Source organism: Canis aureus, chromosome 22 (assembly GCF_053574225.1).
Source record: "Canis aureus isolate CA01 chromosome 22, VMU_Caureus_v.1.0, whole genome shotgun sequence".
Lineage (NCBI taxonomy): Eukaryota > Metazoa > Chordata > Mammalia > Carnivora > Canidae > Canis > Canis aureus.
In genome coordinates, this window is record NC_135632.1 from 13669340 (window position 1) to 13689496 (window position 20157).

Genomic DNA, 20157 nt, shown 5'->3' on the forward strand with positions numbered 1-20157 from the left:
CACTTCACTGGCACATATGTCACCCTATCACTTCCCAAATTTAAAATCAGGGTTGCCTCTCAGTACACAGTAACCTTGTGCTCTAAAACCAGTCTTCTGATACAAGTATAAAATCACCTACCCAGTTGCTGACCAAGACACTCACTATCACACCTCTGATATAATCATCTTTTGCCTGAAAGCAAGAAAGAAATGGGGGGCTGTTATTTTCCCTGATACTGAGCCCACGCTGACTACATCTGGGTATCTCCCACATGGTTCTGTCCCATGTAGTGCATATTAGTCCAAACCAAAATTTTCTGCATCTATTGCTACTACATTCGTTCAGAAAATGTTCACCTCTTTCCAAGGTTATGAAAAATTACTCTCCTGAGCCTCTTTCCTACCAGTCTCTCTGTAAATAAGAAGCCCAAACTGTCTTCAAATACCAAGCATGACACCCCCTTCTCTAGCTTCCATTAACATTCCCAGTCCACTGATCTTGACCTTGAAACATCCATTATACCTCCTTTATTCCTTAGACTTTACTGTTTGATCTCAACCTCCACTCCAGACAGCAAGTAGCCAAAACTCTGAAGGGGAGGAGAGGCTATTTTTCTGGAGCTAATAAGAATGTGTAGAGCTAACCTTGCTTCACTCACAATAGATATGCTCAGACCCCACTGACCCTGAGCTTGTTTCATTTTTCTAACAGGATATATACCTCAGGAGAAATTCCCACACATACTTCTCCTATAATATGGTTAATGGTAGGGGTGAACGGTTCTGGTATCCTGAGTGGAAACTCAGAAACATTTCAGCACTTTCCTCTCCTTCACTTCACGGTCAGTTTGGCACGTGCCACCACCACCCCTCTAAATATACATGCCTCAGATCCATCTCTTCTTTACCAACTCTATCTTCCATTAGGCTCTAATGGACTCTTGGGCAGACTATCACAATAGTCTACTACTAGATGACCTTCATGCGTCCAGTTTCTTTCTTTAAAAAAAAAAAAAATTATTTATTTATTTATTTATTTATTTATTTATTTATTTATTTAAGAGAGAGAGAAAGTACACACACAAGCAGGCAGGAGGGAGGGGCAGAGGGAGAAGCAGACTCCCCGCAGCAGGGAGCTTGATTCAGGGTCCCATCCCAATAAGATCATAACCTTAGCCGAGGGCAGATGCTTAACCTACTGAGCCATGCAGGCGCCCATGCTTCCAGTTGCTTAATATCACAATTTTGCTACCAGTGATTTTTCTAGAACATAAATCTAATTATTTCAACTCCTACTACCTGCAGGAAACAAAAAAACAAAAAAAAGCAAAAAAAAAAAAAAAAAGAAAAAAAAGAAAGAAAAGAAAAGAAAGAAGAAAGAAAGAAAGAAACTTTTCCTAAGCATAGCATTCAAGGCCCTTTATAATTTTTCCTCAAGTTACTTTCCGTTCTCACTCAAATTAACTGCCTACTTCACCATGCTTGAACCTTCACAGTCTAGCCACACAGTGCTATTTACCATGCCTTAAACCTCCTTGGTACTTTTTAAACTTCTATGGGTGGGCTTTTGCCCATGCTGTGCCCTCAGCCAGCAGTGCCCTCTCCCACACTCCTTTTCACTCACCATTAACCTCTGCTGTGATGGCTCAAGTCTATTGATAGTGATGTTGTGGGCTAGGAATGCCTGAAGCACACACCTGGTTGTATTACTCATACAGAGATCCCACAGACATTTTCTCTACCCGGGCCAATGTTGTGCCTGAACCAGCCCTTGTGATTTTCATCATGATTTCAAGATGCCCGCACTTCAGCAAAAAGCATCAGGAAACTGGGACGCCTGGGTGGCTCAGCAGTTTAGCGCCTGCCCTTGGCCCAGGGTGTGATCCTGGAGACCTGGGATCGAGTCCCATGTCGGGCTCCCTGCATGGAGCCTGCTTCTCCCTCTGCCTATGTCTCTTCCTCTCTCTTTCTCTGTCTCTCATGAATAAATAAATAAAATCTTAAAAAAAAAAAAAAGCATCAGGGAACTTTGAGGAATAAGATTTATTACTTACACATCCTGGAGGGCATACTCAATATGCTTGAGGCCATGCAGCAAGGTTGTGGGCAGAGAGAGAGAAGGAGCAGAACCTGGGGTTCTGCCTTTATAAGGGTCCAATGTGGAGTATCTAGGTTTTCACTTTTTCACTCTTCAATGACTAATGTAAAGCACAAGAGCAAGAACTAGGCCATGGGAAATCAGAAGTGGGATCATTCAAGTGCTCAGTCATCTAGGTTACCCAGGGCTTTCTGAAAGGGGAAACTTTATGAATGGGACAGCTTAATTCCTTGTCTGGTTGTTTAGCTCGTAGCTGTATCATACAGCTGGCAATATGTTTATTCAGGATGGATATATTTTGAAATGGATGCCTCAGCAAACAAAAGCTTAATGTCAGGCACTTGCACTACCAATCAAAAACCTCAATGTCAGGCACTTCCACAACACTCACTCTTCAATATCCTACTCCTTTGTGAAATGTACCCAACCTCTCTACCCATCTTGGGTGGGCTATTCGTTGGTGCGCTCAAATAACTCTGTGTACCAAGTTGATCTCACCATACCATAGCTCTTTGTTTCCAATGCCTGTCTCCCTATTAGACCTTGGGCCATTGAGGACAGGAATCCTGTCATTGACCTTTAGATCCTGGCATATGTCATTTATAGAAAAATCTATTCTTGGCTTTAACTATATTGTATTTACCATATTACCAGTGCAGGGTATATCAAATTTTTTCCTAATAATAACAAGAACAATAAGAACATCAGCAAATGTTTCATGAGAGCTTTGGAGGTGACAGCCAATATTTTATACACTTTATATGTATAAACTTATTTTATCCTTATATTAGCCCATAATGTGCATTTATATATATATATATATATATATATATATATTTATATATATACATATATATACATACACACTTCTTATCCCCATTCATTTCTGAGAAAACAGGTTTAAGTAATTTGTCCCAAGGTGACAAATCCTGTAACTGATAGAAATGAGATTTGAACTCACACAGCCTGGCTCCATGGTCCCAACTCTTAACTATTGTGCCACATTGAAATAATGGAATGGGGGATCCCTGGGTGGCTCCGCGGTTTAGCGCTTGCCTTTGGCCCAGGGTGTGATCCTGGAGTCCTGGGATCGAGTCCCACATCGGGCTCCCGGTGCATGAAGCCTGCTTCTCCCTCCTCCTGTGTCTCTGCCTCTCTGTGTGTGTCTATCTCTATCATAAATAAATAAATAAATCTTAAAAAAAAAAAAAGAAATAATGGAATGAAGCGAGATGAGTTTCTTTCTGTACTTTAGTTCGTGTTCTTATTTCCTCAAAACAAATTTAAAATGTTTGAATGATTAATTAAACTAATTTTGGTCATACTCAAGCTCCACTAGTTATTTACTCAAGTGAGATGGGATGGAGGTGATGAAGCACCAGATTTCGGCCCCTGTGTGATGTTCTCATACCTACATGCTAGTCCCCAAACCTCTCTCTGGAGGTGTCTTGCACACTCTTCCTTTGTCCTGCAATATTTATGTGCTTAATATCCAGTCACTTTTCCCTTATTGAAAATGTCATTTTTTTATGCTTAGCAGTCAAACACAATTCTTAGAGAAAATGGTTTCTCCTCCCCCACCACCCAGCCCCTGTCAGCAGGGGCTCAAAGAACCAAAATTGCACCTAGGACTATTGGGATTCACACAATAAGACTAAGCCCTAGAAATATTTCATTGCTTTTCTGGAGGTGCTAAATGATAAGGATCAGAATGGATTTTGTTGACTTTAATGGGAAAAGTGAGCCTTTTGTTAGTTACTCCTCTTGCTTCCCCTCCAAGAAAAACCCAACTCTGGAGCATTCTTTTCGGCCATGACTGGATATGGGAGCATCCTGAGATTTCAATATGTCTAATAAAACTCACCAAAGAATGGAGGAGCGATAGGAGGGGAAGTGCATTATGGTAGCACAGAGATGTGTTTTGCTCTGAAAATGGAGCTGGATGCTCATTGTAAATGAGGAACCCGGAGTGAGATGTTTGAGAGCACAGCTGGGAATATCTGCGAAGCTCACTTTCATTTTCATTTGAATACCATAGAGGCAGCACTCGACTCGCTTAAAATTAAAAGGTACATCAGGAATGCAAAACATTGTATAAAATTTTAACCAGTCTTTCTAGTTGCTTTTTAATCTCTTTCTGGTTCTTCATCTCTCTGTATTTTGATAAATGTTTTGGGGGCTGTGTGATTGTCCATCCATCCACCCCTGGCTTCCCCTTTCTAAAGCTGCAGGCACCTTTGCAATTCTTTCCCTACCACGTGCACCTCTCTCTATAACCACCTGGTGCTTCCTTTTCACCTTCCGTCTCTCTCCAGTTTTTCTGCTCAGCTCCACCCATACCCTTCTCTTGCTCTTGGTCTTCAGACACCTTCCTTTCCTTTTTCATTGCCCTCTTACTCCACCAGCCTGCCAGGAAGTTTGTAATAAATTCCAATCTGGGAAATTTGGCTCTCCTTAAATAGAAATGATGCTTTACTATGAAATCCCTGATGTGCACTGGCCACTCACTGTGCTTAACTGTAGGTATTTCTATACTTTCAAGGGTTGTCCATTGCACAGCTGGGGACTAGGAGGGCTGATCTTGAAATTAGTTACCAGTGAGCATGGTAGTGAGCATTGGCCCCAACGAATCTTTTTAAGTACTGATAATAATAAAAATAATAACAGGGACAATGGCTGCTAACATTTCTTGAGAGCTTACTAGGTACCAGGTCCTAAGCTAACCACTTTTATAAGTATTTTCCCATATAACCTTTACCAGAACCCTGGGGAGCATGTTCTGTTATTATGGCCATCGTGCTAATGAGGAAAATGGAGCACAGTGAGTGATGCAGATCACACGGCAGTGAGAGGCTCTGAAGAGCTGTGTTTCACTGATACTTCAATAACCATAGGGTAGTTGTGAGTCCTGGGTTTCCAGCTAGGGCCAGTATATCATGATGAGCACTGGCTTGGCCTGTATGGCTGCATATAACCAGACAGGTGAACACAGGTTGGGCCAGAGTTGCCATAGTCAGAGCAAGGTGATCACAGGTGCCAGAGAAAGGGTTTGGTCTGGGAACAGAAAACAGAGTTGGAGATATACAGCTACTTAGAGTCCAAGTCAGCAAAAACATTATGTGATGGGGGATCCAAACCAATATAGGGCAATAAGATGGATGGTCCATGGTGGTGATCAGAAGGGGAGGGACAGTAGTGGAAAGTTCAGGAAAGGAGGTGGTGCACTAGAGATGCCCAATGGTGGCCATGCTGGAGTTTGGAGGGAGAGGATTCAGTCAATGGGAGAGGCATTGGCAGATCTGGGTAGGGCTACAGCTCCAGGATCCTATTGAGTAATAGGGCTCCGAAATAAAGACAGGTCCAGTTAGCACCCCTGGGTGGGGCGCAGTGTCCAGATCAGATGAACAGAAAGGGTAGCTTAACACCAGTTAAACAGTGCAAAAGAGCCTTGGATATCACTAAGGAGGTTGGACTTCATCCCATACACCTGTGATCTCTTACCTGGGGAGCCGCTGCGAACACACATGGCACCACAAGCTTTGTGACATCGTGTCTTCTTTCCATTCATCTCTCAAAACCCATAGTGTGTAAATGATCTTTCATACCTAAGAGTGAGTGGATTCAAGGTTAACCCTAAGAGAATGCCACTTTCACACTCTGACTTGCTTTCTTGAACAGAAGAATAAGAGGTACAGAGGCAGCTGGCATGTTTGCTTAACCCTGGGGATGCTGTGTGAAGGTGCCAGGCATGCTGATGTCAGTTTATACGCCACAATAGAGAAAAGGTAGAAAATTGCCCTCGGAAGCAATGGGGAGTTAGTCTGGGGAAGTAGGGCAGAGAGTAGGGCAGACAACAACTGTGTTTTACTTGTAAGAACTTCTATAATGTTTCAATTTTATTGTTTTACTGTGTCTGTGTCTATGTCTGTGTATTATAAACTTGAAAAAATGTATTAAATTTGACCATCAGGTATTCAGTTCTGTGCTGAATTAAAAGGTAGGAGGGAGCACAGAGCTCATCTGCGAATGTACGGTTGCAGGCAGGAAATCAGAGCAATCTAACTGGCAGATGATAAGAATTTTTAAAAGAGAAAGAACAGTAGCCAGGGACCATTTAACGTGGGCATAAAGAGGTTCATATAGCACTTGGAAATCATTATAACACAGCGAGTGTTAGACTTTATGGGGCCAGTGGTGATGCTGAGACCTCCAGTAAAGATCTGAGTATCCCCATCACTCCCTGTTTAAGGAGGCAAGGAGCCAGGTAATATAATTTAGCAAGATTTTTATCAAAAGGAGCTAAAAATCACAAGTAAAAGAAGGCATTGTTCTTATGACAGTAAATGTTTTAGGTTTTTCTAATTCAATCTGCCAAACTGCATGCTCTGTGAGGGCAGGAACCACATGTGCTCTGCTCACCCCAGCTGCCCCAGGAGGGAAGTAACTTCTACGGAGTTTCTCTTTCCTCAAGCCACTCGAGATGCTTAGTCTGCTCCAAGCCAAGAAGGGCTACGGGGCCGGTCCCAGGAGCAGACCCTGACCTTCCATGAAACGGGAGCAGGGAGGAGGCATTGTTCTTGCTCCCAGTAGAACAGCATTTCTCAGGCCTCTGCGGGGCTCTTCACCGAGTCCCCCATAAAACTGAAGAACTTAATCCACTGCCATCATTCCTCAGCTCCATCTGGCTGCTGGAATAATTGAAACTAGAAATGTCTGCTTTGATTGCTGCTGGAAAGGAAAACTCAAATTTTCGCGGAAAACCTCAGTACTGCCTCAAACCTTCAATATGGGGTTTCTTGTGAAATTCGATTTTCTGTTCTTTCCGGTTCTCTAGACAGGGAACCTGAAAGAGGCCCTAAACAGATGTAGCAGCAGGAAGGCCCCGGGGTTCCATTCACAGCTCAACAGGTGCCAGGGAGCCCTCTGGGGAGGGGCACGGGAGATGGGGGATCTGGGCTTATGGAGAAATAAAGGCTCCTGGAGGCTCCCAGCATCAGCCACGGAGCTCAGGCCCCGCAGAGCCTTGAACATGACCCAGCCTCATGAGAGAGAGGGCCAGGGTGTCCCCACACTCGTGCCTCACTGTTCACAGTCACGGCCTGGACCCGCCTTGGGAGGCTGGGCCTGAACCCGCCCTCCACTCTCTCTCCCCTACCCCTCCCTCACGTCCTCCCTCTCCCTCCTCCTCTAGCCTTCCACCCTCGGTGCCCCTTGGCCTGCTGGGCTCCTCCTGGACTTCTCTCTCCCCCCTCCCCTGCCCTCTCCTTCCTCCCTTCTCACTTTAGGAGGCCAATGCCTTATCCATGAGGCCACAGGGTGACTCTCCCCTCTCCCTTTGTCTCTCTCCTCACCCCTCCTTCTCTCTCCCCCCTGACCCCTTTCCCTCCCACCTTCCTTCTCTCTCTCTGACTTCAAATAGATCAAATGGCTCTTTCTACTCAGAGAAAATCAAAAGTGAGTCCCCACCAGAGGCTCTTCTCAGTTCCACATACAATAAATAGCTACCCATTTCACTCCCTGGGTTAGAAAGAAGAGGCTATTCATGCCCAGAAGACACTGATTTTTGAAGTATCGGAGGTATTTTAAACAAGCTGTCTCTGCACCACTTTCCTTTCACAGGCCAGCAGTCTGCCAACTGGTGGCTTCTGACCCTGCTTTCCCCTCCCCCACCTGGAGAACAGGACTGCAAGGGGACCAAAGAAGTCTTTACGGGGGAGTTAAAGGGAAGACCCTAAAGCTCTAGGAACTGCGGTGTTCACAGGAAAGGCTCTGGAGAGCTTGAGCCAGGTGTCTGAGGTTCTGAGCTGTGCCTCCCCGCCCCGCCCCCTCCAGTCCCCCCAGCCTACCCCCACAAGTCAGAGGCCCACTCTGGAGCGGAGGAAATTCAAGCTTCAGGCCCCTCAATTGCTCTGGCCCTTTCGAGGCCGTGGGAAGAGACCCAGCATCGTGATCCCATGGTCCTGTGTTTTTGCAAGATCTGCAGAAGGAATATATTTTAACCACAGTTGGGTTTGATGACAGTTTCTTTCCACTACTGTTTCCCCTCAGTTGTACCTCTCCCCTGGTCAAGTGGCCCTGGAGTGGGCATTTGGGGGATCTGGCTACAGGGAAGCTGAGCTGGGAATGCATTTAGTTTATATTTAGTAGGATAAGTGTGTGTGGTCCGCAGTCACTTCTGTGTGTGGGCAAGTCGTGGTTGGCCATCCCAGTGCAGGGAGGACTCACAAGAATAGTGCCACAAGGCTGAAACAAAGGTGGATGTGTCCTACGGCACCAGGCTTCAGACGTCTGTGGGCAGTGTTAGAAAAACAAGGCTTGAAATGCACTGAGCCTAAAGCTAGTCTGGGGGAAATTCTTCTAATCACGAGATGTGTAAGATTCCGAGTGGAGGATTCCATTCTCATTGGTGCCCTATCAGAGGCAGAAATCAAGAATATATTCAGTGATGCAGTATGCACACTGCTAAGCACACTGCGCTTTGTACATGGGACTCGTGTGACATGAAGTGTATCAGGAATCTTGTGTTTGCAGGGCATTAACCTCGAGCAGCACTGCACACAGCGAGCATGTCTGGTAAGGAGGCATGCTTTAGTGCCTCCCAATCATCAATAATTGTGATCGATCTTGCTAGAGAAAAGGTTACCTTATCTTCCTATTCTCTCTTGTACAAAATCATTGCCACATAAAGGAAGCATCAAAGTATACAGGCAAAACTTACAGAGGAAAAAGTTATTTTAGAAGTATGCCAGGCAGTTAATGAATCTGAATATTATTTATTTTATGGATTTGGAGATGTCTGCTGCATTTGCCGGATTTTTTTAATAAGGAAACGTTTTGTAATTTATTTTTTCCTTTCTCAAGAGTCACTTCCAAACCTAATTTTATAGATGTATTTTTGTATTAATTCTCTTAAAGAGAGGCCCCCTCCCCAAATTGTTTAAGCCTGAGGCCCTGCAAACCTGGATCGTCTCGACTGGGCAGCCTCAGTGAGCATCTGGACAAAAGAGTGGGGTTTCTTTTGCCTCCAGGAGGCTCCATCTCGAGCCCCCACATTCCCAGAGCAGTTTGGTCAGTGAGTTCTACGAGGTTAGCATGATCTCTATTTTCCATGGAGGTCTGTTTTTTTGAGGGCTCCTATCCCAGGTTCTCAGGCTCCTGCTCTAATCAGGAGACAGCAGTGAGGAACAGCTGGTGGTGCTCAGTCTCACTGGCAGTGCTAAGGCCCAGCTGTACAAGTTCTCATTCTGACATAAATCCATTTGAGGTTCTTTGGATTCAGGGAGAGGCAGGATGGTTTTCTGTCAAACTTTTCCTCTGATTTGTACCATATTTGGTTCAGGTGTCCGGCCACCCAAAACTGTCTCGTGTATCTACAGCAAGGCCCTTAACCAGCTTTCTGATTTCTTTAACAGAGTTGGTGTGGAGCTAGAAGAAGAGCTGAAGGAGGCACCCACCTCACACCAGGCAAGTCAAAGAAGTCGATTCATAGAGTATAGAGATACGAAATGCTCTGTCCCATGGAATGGTCCATGCTTGTCCAGCATGTGGCCAAGGGGCTCAACCTGGAAGGGGTTGCATCCACTGATAAAACACATTCAAGGACTATAAAATACCTGGGAATTCAGGACATCAATAACCCTTGCATCACCTTTAGAATGCTTAGAACTAGCATGCCCCGCACCCTCTCTGAGGCAACAGGAAGCTGGAAACTCTACAGCGTAGAAGCAAGAGCATGGATCCGGGAATGAGGTAGTGTGGAGTTCAAATCCCTGCTGACTAGGTAATCCCAGGGAAATGTAGTCAATGCATGTCCAATGCATGTTGGGCACACAACAAATGGACCTCTTTCTCCCACATGGCTCCTCATTAATCGCGTCTAGGTGTATAGAACTATTGAAACATTGAAAATTTGCAAAAGCACAGCAAAACTGTCTAGGTGATCCATTCCTCACTGAGCTGAGCAACCATTATCTGCAGCCACCTGAAAATCCTTAGGGAAATCTGCTCTGAACGATATGCTGTTCCCTCGAGTGCAGGAAGTGTATTGTCCTAACTCTGAACTGGAACCTGACATCCCAGTAGAATCTGCCACTGGCAATTTTGCATCAGCCATTTTTAACTCAGTACTTAAACAATTGTGTGGAAATGTTGCCCCTTTTGTTGAACTCGTAATCCGATAGACACGATAGAATAATGTCATAAATAAGTGATGTTGCTTAATGACTCATGTTATGATCATACCTGGATTTGAAGAGGATCCGTCTCTCATTTTGTGATTTTTTTTTTTTTTTTTTTTGTCTATCATGCCATCAGCAAGGCACAGCTGGTTAGTGCTGCTGAACAAAATGCTGCTACCTTCCTGGTTTACATAGACATAAAGAAGGAATGATCCTGTGCTCTATAAAAAAGGGCTGGAAAATTAAGTTGGTGATGATCCTGGCTTATTGTACTTTGAAATTTTTTTTGTAACATGTGTTTCAAGGCCAGGCCGATGCTTGTTTTCACAGACTCGTATCCCAGGAAACACACCTAACTGCAGGAGTGAGCACAGCAGGGGTGCCAGCACATTGGGATTGGGGCCAGCTCTGTGTGACCTTAGGAAGGAGATCAAAGCCCATCTCCCTATACGAGTGGGCTGTAATGAGTAGTTAGTAAGGTCTGGTGGTGGCTGATTTTTGAAAAGCATTTTCATCTCATATAGGCCAACTAATCCATTCTCCTACCTTCAAGCAAAACTTTTATCTAAATTCTATCTTTCTCTTCTTTTTCTTTAAAAGAAAAGAGATAGAATAAGAAAATTCATCAAAGAAAATTCTCCGTCTTTCTCTAGCTGCCTATATTTTGAAATCACATATAATTATTGTGAAGTCTGGGCGTCTGGGTGGCTCGGTGGTTGAGCATCTGCTTTCGGCTCAGGTCATGATCCTGGGGTCCTGGGATCGAGTTCTGCATCAGGCTCTCTGTGAGGAGCCTGCTTCTCCCTCTGCCTGTGTCTCTGCCTCTCTCTGTGTGTCTCTTGTGAGTAAATAAATAAAATCTTTAAAAAAATAATTTTGGGGGGAGATGACCTACCAGCTTAACTCCTTCCTTTTACAATTTAAACATTTCACTTTAGCTCATTTACAGGATTGTTAGTTAATTTATTAATAACTCCTTGGTATATTTTTCTGTTAGAGAAATGAGACAGTGCAACCAGGTACAGTGAAAACTACACTGTATTTGCATCTTGGACAGATTTTTTTATGTCTTTGGGTCTCAGTGTCCCTATCTGTAAAATGTGGACAATAATAATGTTTACTTCCTCAGGTTGGTATGACAATCAAGTGAAATTATATTTATGAAAACTATGTAACTTAATTAATTTAGTTAAACCCACCTCTTTAGGGCAGTGAACACATATACTAAAATAATAGTATAATATTTTGAGAGATTTTCAAATTCAATAAATAATATTAGTCGGAGCAAAAAGTCAAAACCAGAGGAGTATAAAGAATCATGAATGAGTAAATCATAAGGTCCTATGTGCTTGCTTAGTCAAACCACAAGTAAGCTTTGGTAGCCAAAGGGGAAAGGAAGAAAAATGAATGAACAATATATTAAATTATTATCATTAGAGGGAAAAATCATACTCTCAAGTGGTACAAAACTCCACAGCCCACTGTTTTACAAGAAATTTCTCACTTGGGGCTTCCCGTACAGGACACATAAAGAGCTACACAAATGTTAGCTAACTAATCTTATAAGTCATACCATTCCTACTGAACTGTTGCTGCTTAAAAATAATGTCTTTAAGAGGTGTCCAGGCAGTGTTCTTATCCACAACAAAGTTTCACTCCAAGGTGGCTATATTTCAGAATGTGGTTGCCCCCAGACCTTGAAATAATTCTTATTTTCAGTGTCAAGTATAGGAAACAGTGAGATCGAGCTAGGAAAAAAAAAAAAAACCACAGTGTCCATGCAGCTGCCACCTAATCTGGACAGGTTTTTTTCGGTACTTTCCAAACCATGTGTCAAGAACCTTTTTGCCCTCATTTTGCCTGACAGCTCTTCTCTTATTATCAACATCTGTTGCTCTGTTGAACTGAAGAGCATAAACTCTAACTCTTAGGAGGATTGCATGTTTCCACTCGGTTTGCATTTATTAAATTGGGCTTGCGTTAACAAATAACATGATTTTCACACTGGTCAACTTCTAAAAAAAAAAGAAGACTGTTTTTACCAAAAAGCTAAAAACTTTACAGTTATGCCAATTACTGATCATATACCCTCAAAATCAATAATAAATATGATATTATATTTTTTAAGGAACCTCCTCTTTCTCTGTTGTAGAGAGTGAAACAACCTTTGAGAAATATGAACTTCTAGCTGTGACTAACTCATAACTTTAGAGTGTGAGTGGTATTACAGTCTTGTACCGGATCCAGAAGCTTCAGAAAGCAGGTTCCACATGCAATTATTAAAGTTTAAATATATATTCTATGCAAATGTGCTTCTTTGAGAAATGGGAGATAATGCAGTTGGGAGATAATCTTATGTCTCATAAATTCAAAACAAAACAAACAACACAAAAAAACCTCTGAGACTCCCCCTCCCCCTCAACCATAGGAAGTTTTCCTTGTAATTATTCTGTGTCCTTGAAAGCAGAGCAATGCAGAGAAGTTAAGAATCACTGGAGCACCACACTTGCCTTAATCTTTTAATAGTATTCCTGCTGCCCAAGAAGGGCTTCCACTATTGCTTCTCTTTTTCCTTTTTTGCCGTTTTTCTCATGATCATCCTAATATTTGTTGAGTACAGACTATTGTTAACACCTCTCACCTTATCTATATTAACTCAATTTCCAAGATAACCCTATGAGTGGGTACTATGATTATCCCCATAATACAAATAAGAAAACTATACACAAATAAGTTAAATAGCTTGCCCAAGGATACATAGTGGAAAGAGGTGGAATGTTAAACCAGACCATCTGGTTCTAGAACTTCTACTCTTAGGTGGAATGCATTCATGCATGCATTCATTCAGCCATACAACCCATCATGTCAAGCACTAGTCTAGGCGTGAAGAGGATGCAGCAGTTAGCAGTTCAGAGTTTTCACCCTCACCCTTAGAGCTTGTACTCTAATGGGGGATGCTGATAAGGAAAAAGGTATGCAACTACATAAGTTCAGATAATGATATGAGTACAGCAGATGAGAGGATGGGGAACAACCTCATCAGGGCAGGCCTCTCTGAGGAAGCGGCATTTGATCAGAGGTCTGATGATGTGTAGGAGTGAGCCATGTGAGATCTGGAGGGGAAAAAAACAGTCCAGAGAGAAGATACTGCAAGGATGAAGACCATAGAGTCTCAGTGGGTTATGGCATGCTCCATGAGTAGCAGGAAGGCCAGTGTGGCTGCGGCTTGGTGATCAAGGTGGGAGCAGATAGACATGACTGGGAAAGACACAGAGGGGTCGCCGGATCATTGGCCATGGTGATGAGTTTGACTTTATTCTACATGCAATGGAAGTAAAAACTCCTCCAGATTTGGAGCTTGGAAATTATGGGACGAACCCTTTTTTAAGAACTCCTTTTTCTCCCATCTCTCTTTCAATTGTTACAATGAGGTTAATTTTCATTTTTTCTTCTCACATAACTTTTATTTTTTAACACTATGCGTGCTTCTCAGTGTGATCTCTCTCTTTTTTTTTTCAATGTGCTCTCTTAGTGCTAACTTCCAATTTTCTCTTTGCTTCCCATAGTTCCTTCATTGAAATTCTGTTTTTGGTTGTCACTTATGCTTGTGTGTAACCTGTGTGGATCAGTTCTGGTCACTGCCGCTCAAGAAAGTCAGAGCGGAGCTGAGAAAGGTCCAGAGAAGGGCAACTTCAATAACTTAGCAGGGGGAGATTAAAAGGATTACTATTTCTCCTGCAGAAAGATTAGCACTAAGAAGGAATACAATGAAGTGTCTATAAAAATATGAAGAGTGTGAGTAAGGTGAACAAAGACTCATTGGCTAATTCCCAGAAAACCATAACCTGGAATACCCCCTGAAACCTGAAAGAGCTTGTTTGGGGAAGAATAAAAGGATTTGTTCTTCTGCACAATTGATACTTATTACTCATGGTCATCTAGAGTTGCAAAGGCTGGAAATATAAGTAGATTCAGGAGGAAAAGAGATTAATTAGCAGATGGTGAGGTCATTTCATCATTAAATAATTTTTCCCCTGTGAATATTTTCAAATATCCTAATAAACTTCTAGAAAACAGAGTAAATATTCCCATATATATTCCCCCAGATTTAACAATTATCAACATTTTTCCAAACTGCCCCCTATGCTGTTGGAGTTGATCTCATAGAATATAAATTCCATACTACACTTCCACAACTATTTCAGAAATAGAATACTAAGCTCTATAAAATTGATCTGACCCAGATGAGGAGTTTTTATGTTGCAATGTAACTAATAATATTTTGAGAAAAATAAAAGGCGGTTTTTAGAGCGAATATCTTGGGTTTTCCTTTGGTAATATTGATTTTATTTTGGTTACAATTACTTGGTTTTGTACATCCAAAAGTATATTTCCTCCCACTAATTTTCTACTGCTTAGGACTAAATTCCATATACTTATCTATACATTCTACCATTGCCTGCTCTAGAAACCAGGAATGATCATGAGAAAGAGAAAGTGGAGGAAGATGGCAGCACTTTTTACATATTAGGTGCCATCTGTATAACCACGTTTCTTTACCTTGACCCATCAAGTCACCTCTTATAACCCCCATTTTAAAAATTATGAAATTGAAATTCAAAGAATTAAAGAAACTTTCCCAAGATGACAACAACAATGACAAATTCAAGATAACTTCAGCAATACCCAAACTCCGGTCTCTAGCTCCTCAACTCGGTGCGGTGGCTGCCCTCTGCATGGACTGTTCGCTGTTTGGACTCTCCTGTCTCACACTGCAATTGGAATAGGGCCTCCAGGCAGAAAGTTTAAGGAAAGTGGAAGCTCACATCATTCGCTTTCCTTCTCTTGAGAATCCCAGCCCTTCGCTGCCTGTTACCTAATACTATCTATAGATATATTCATAAATATAGATAGAATTCTATCTATATTTATGAAACTGGTTATTCTGTAATAGTCAACCATTACATATTTTGGAAGTAGTTTGGTAAGCAGAAACATTGTTTTGTTTTGTTTTCAGACAAATGCATAATATTATATATTCAAATCACAAGCCTCAATGTGAGACTTATCTTTGCTGTAGTGTTGTGGTTTGGGCACTGTCACTAGGGGACATCTTGAGTTAGGATCTTATTCCAAGGTGCAATTGCTATTAGGATGTATGTGTACGAGTGTAAGCGTGTGCATGTGTGTGTACATGTATATAAAGGAGTTAACACACTATCTAAATTATGACATAAATGAGGCATTAATTAAGAATACTGTGAATTAAGTATAGTGAGATGATGTGAACTTCCTTCTGCCTCTAAATCGGTCCATCATCTTATGTCTTGCATTCAATCTAAAATCCATAACATGGTATACTGCATCTAGGATAAATTTTGATATACTTTTAAGGGGGGAATATATCTTCTATACTTTTGTGGATATACTTTGTAAGCTACAAAAAATTGTGCCTTTTCATTTTAGTATCTCTTCCCAATTCCCACTCCAATGCCTTTTACGTGTGAGACTTATGATTCCAGTATATAGTCGGATTAGCTTTCTATTGATGCAGGACAAATTATCTCAAAAATTAGTGGCTTAAAATAAGAAACATTTATTATCTCACATTTCCTATGGGTCAGGGATTTGAAAGCAACTTAGCTGAATGTTTCTGACTCAAGGTTTCTCAGGAAGTTGCAATCAGAATGTCAGCTAGAACTACAGCCATCTGGAGGCTTGACTGGGGCTGGGGAATCCACTTCCATGTTGGCAAAAGGCCATCAGTTCACTGCTGACTATTGGCAGGAAGATGCAGTTCCTCACCACCTGTATCTCTCCATACAGCTGCTTGAGTGTCCTCACAATATGGCCACTGACTTCCCTCAATTGGTCTAAGACAGACAGGGAGAAGGAAGCCACAATGCCTTTTTTATGACCTTGTCTTGGATATGACACAACATCACTTCTGCCTCATTCTATTGATTAAAAATGAATCACTAAGTACAATCCACACTCAATAGGAAGGGAAATTAGGCCCCATTTTTTAAAAGAAAATATGCCAAAAAATTTATAGATGCACCTTTTTAAACCACTGCAATATTATATTTACCTGAACCAAATAATTTATTTTCCCTTGGATTAACTTGGATCTCCTATCCAGAAAAGCAATTTGAACAGGACTTTTCTCTAATTAAACCATGAGTTTAGCCCATCTTGTAGTTTGCCTATGTCTACATGTCATCTCAACAGTTTTATCTGTCCTTGACTAGTTATCTCCTTCATTTTTTTTCCTCCCTAAGCATGTATTTTCTGACTATACCTTCTTGAGAACATTTATGAATTTATCATGACACGGGGAAGGTGGAAGGTAAGAATATTTGTATAAAGTGCTTTCTATGCGGAGGCTAAAAATTAATGATTTACCTTTTAAAATGTAAATTTGAAAAGATTTCCTATTGACCTTCAATTATATTATGCTCCTTCTTGAAAATCCAAAAATTTTTCTCTTTCGGGGCATACAATCTGATCCCCTCCTTGGAAATGAGAAAATTAAAGCAATAAACTTGAAGTTATTATATAAATACTTTCCAAACTGTGGGCAAATGGCAGGGCACAAGTACTATTATCGAATTCTATTCACACGTACCACTTGAAAAAATGCTCTGGAACCCATAAGGAGCTCTACAAATTTGTTATGATAATTATTTGTCTTTATTACCATTCTGTGCAACTTCTACTGACATTAATATTGAATATGAACTCTGAAGAAATAGAAAAGAAATCTCTCTCTCTTAATCCATTGAATCCCCCTGAAATGAGGAACAATCCCACATGATTATCCCAGAGCAGAGTTCATCCAGTTCACTTAACAAAGGCCCCACATTTGAATATTGATAGAGGAGTGTATTTGCATTTGCTTAGTCCTTTTTCATTAGGGTTAGTACAACAAACAATCCCTTCTTGCTTCAGTGTCTGGTTTGCAGAGATTTCTGGCCTGAGCCTTTTGTTTTCTCCCAGGGGTCCAAATAAGCGTAAAACAAAGAGTACCTTCCTAATTTTCCTGTTGCTCCTTCTCTGGGGTAGTGCTAAGGGCCAGGGGGAGGGGGTCACTTAAAAGATAAGGACTCATTCCCTACTGTGCTCAGTCACTTCCCAACCTCTGGCCTATTCCTTTGTTTAAGGAGGAAAAAGAAAGATATCAAATGTCCCAGTCACTTTTACCTTTTCCCAGAAATAGAAGCTAATAAAGGAACCAGAAATTGCACATATATCAAACACTCTGCTTCTTAGAAGTATCAAGGGCAAATAAAAGTAAAGATTCAATGCGCTTGACTCTCCAGTTCCCATTTACAGTGTGAAACATGAGGCTCAGAGTTGATAAGTGTATTGTTATTAAATGGTAAATGGTAGAGAGTCAGAACTCAAATCTTGGTTTTCAGTTTCTGAATCCTCTGTGTGTTCCAAACATGCGCACCACATCCCCGCTGGGATAAAGGAACTCAAAAGAAAAGAAATACTGTTAGTGACAAAGAAAATACCATCAAGTTCCAGATTTCGCTTCTAATGATCGCTCATATCCATTGTCCTTGGGTGTGAGTTGATCTCTGCTTCAGAATAATCTTGGTAAATTAATGCTACCTGCTGTCCTCTGCCCATCTGGACCCTCCCAGAAGCTTGCCCTCTGTGCTGCCTCATCAGATACCTTCCCTGTTCCAGGGTGAATGCAAAGCCTGGCCTTCCCTTGGCACATTTATCTTCAACCCCCAGTGAACAAGCAGAGCACACAGTAGACTAACTCATTTATTTCTACTCATTTATTGATGGCCTTTCATAACCGAGTTATTAAGTCATCAATAACTTCAGAGAAATAAATGAACAGATCCAGAACTGGGCCAACAGATATTTAAGATACCCACTGAAAATTTTGTCTAGGATCAGCAGAAAAGTCAATGCTGGGTCGTCAGTGGCATTTCCCTCACCTGGGAAAACATGGTCTGTGTTTTATTCTAATTAAAACCCAGTCCACTTCTTTATAAACTAGCAAATACCATCACCAATCTCCCAAGTAAAAGAAAGTCTGAAAAAAAGATTACATTTGTTAACATTTTTCTAGATGCTACCTAATATGTGTTGCTCTTATCAGCTGTCAAAAAAATATCTCTGAAAGTTTTGCCAGAAATAGAGTATAAGATCTTTCACGAGTGCTTGTGAGTTCTGGTATATTCCCCTCAGGAAATAAAATAAAAAAGATCTGGAAGGGGGAAAGAAGGGCAGAGAAGTTTCCTAAGACCTTGGAAAATGCTTGAAACCGGTAGGAGTCTAGAGGAATTCCTAACACAGATGTTAAGTTTCTATAGGGACGCTCTTCACAGCCATCAACACGTTACCCATGCATTTTCATTATGTTTTGGGGTGTAGGTAACTGCTCTGTCTCAACCTACATGATCACCCCAGAATCCAGACCCCATCTCCCTGTTCAAATATTCCCTTACCTTAGTTTGCTCCCCACTTATACCTTGGGGCCCCATCTAGATGAGAGGAATCTTGGCTGCTGAGGGATCACAAACATGCTTGGAAGAAGACTCTCTGTGCCTCAGTTTCCTCATCTGTCAGATAGGAATAATAATAGAACTAACATACTTCATCAAATTGTTATAATAATTAAAAGAGTTAATACATGAAAAGCCCTTAGAATAGCGTCTGATACATGGTGAGTATTCACAAAGTGTCAGCTGTTACTGCTGTTGTTGTCATTAATAAAAATATAATGTTTTCCATAAGATTAGAACCTTGGAGTCCAGCCAGTCCCAATTTCCGCAATTCGTTTTGCAAGCGAGGAAACTGTAGCCCAGTAACTTATCTTGCAGTATCTGTGCTTTCCAGAGTTTAAAGACTAAATGAGATAACTTGCAGAAAAAAACATCATCTTTGGAGTCCAGCAGTCTTACATTCAAAGTCTAGCTCTGTCACTTGCTAACCGTGGGACTTTGGGCTCCTCTCTTCCCTTCTGTGGGGCTCTCCAGGTCCTCACTAGTAAACTAGGTATACATGGCCACCTTTCTAGAGTGTTTTGAAAACTGAGAAGTAATGACTGAAAAAGTTAATGACTGTGACTAGTGTGCTGCCAAGGAATTAAGGAGCATTCGATAGCTGGAGACTATCACTATCATCAACGTCATTGAGCGGGGCAGAGAGGGTGCTAGACCTCCGAGTTGACTGCCAGGCAAGCTCACCATCACGTAGCCCATGTTTACTTAAAAACAACCAACCAAACCAAAAACATGAAGTTACTTACACTAAGTTCTCTCAGTTTTCTTCAATGACTATCTATCTTGTCACCAGTAGATATTATCAAAAATCACCTGTGCCTGCTGATGGATAAGATTTTGTAAGTCCTTTATTGTTCTTAGAAAAAGAAAAGGAAAAAGAGAGAAAGAGAGAGGCAACTCCCCACTGTTGGGTCAGAGTTTTTTTAACTAGCTTGTTTCGGGGTAAGCAGTTTTCCTCTGCCACCTGAACCCCAACAGACTGTGCCTGTTGGAGAGATGGTGACTCAGAAACAACTTACAGATGTTATAAAATAATAAAGGAAACACTATGTGCAGCAGTGATTTTGCAAATCTGAAACCTTTGTTGGGGTAGAAATGGCTAGAGAAAGATTCAGGGAAGGACAGAAATTGAACCGACACTCTGGTTTTCTTTTAGGGGGAATATGATGAATAAATTCTAACTCTAGATAATAAGGCACAACACTCAGGTCTATCAGAAAACAGATTTTTAAAACTTCATGTCCATGAAAAGATCACAGATGTCCCATGCACCGGGGGGCTTGGGAATGAGGAATGGGTTCCATGGCCAAGTAAGTTTGAGAAATACTTCCCTCTTAAAGATTTTACAATGCTGATTTATAAACAAGAG

The 20157-nt window shown here is 41.6% G+C and overlaps 1 protein-coding gene across 10 annotated transcripts in view; it reads left to right on the plus strand.

The window, feature by feature from the left end:
• Positions 1 to 20157, plus strand: part of SLC9A9 (solute carrier family 9 member A9) — a 654903-nt gene that overhangs the window by 529972 nt on the left and 104774 nt on the right. For all 10 annotated transcript variants that reach the window (XM_077864842.1, XM_077864844.1, XM_077864845.1 and 7 more), the window contains one exon: positions 9493 to 9548. In XM_077864842.1, coding sequence (XP_077720968.1) covers positions 9493 to 9548 — 56 coding nt within the window. The remainder of the gene's footprint in view (positions 1 to 9492; positions 9549 to 20157) is intronic.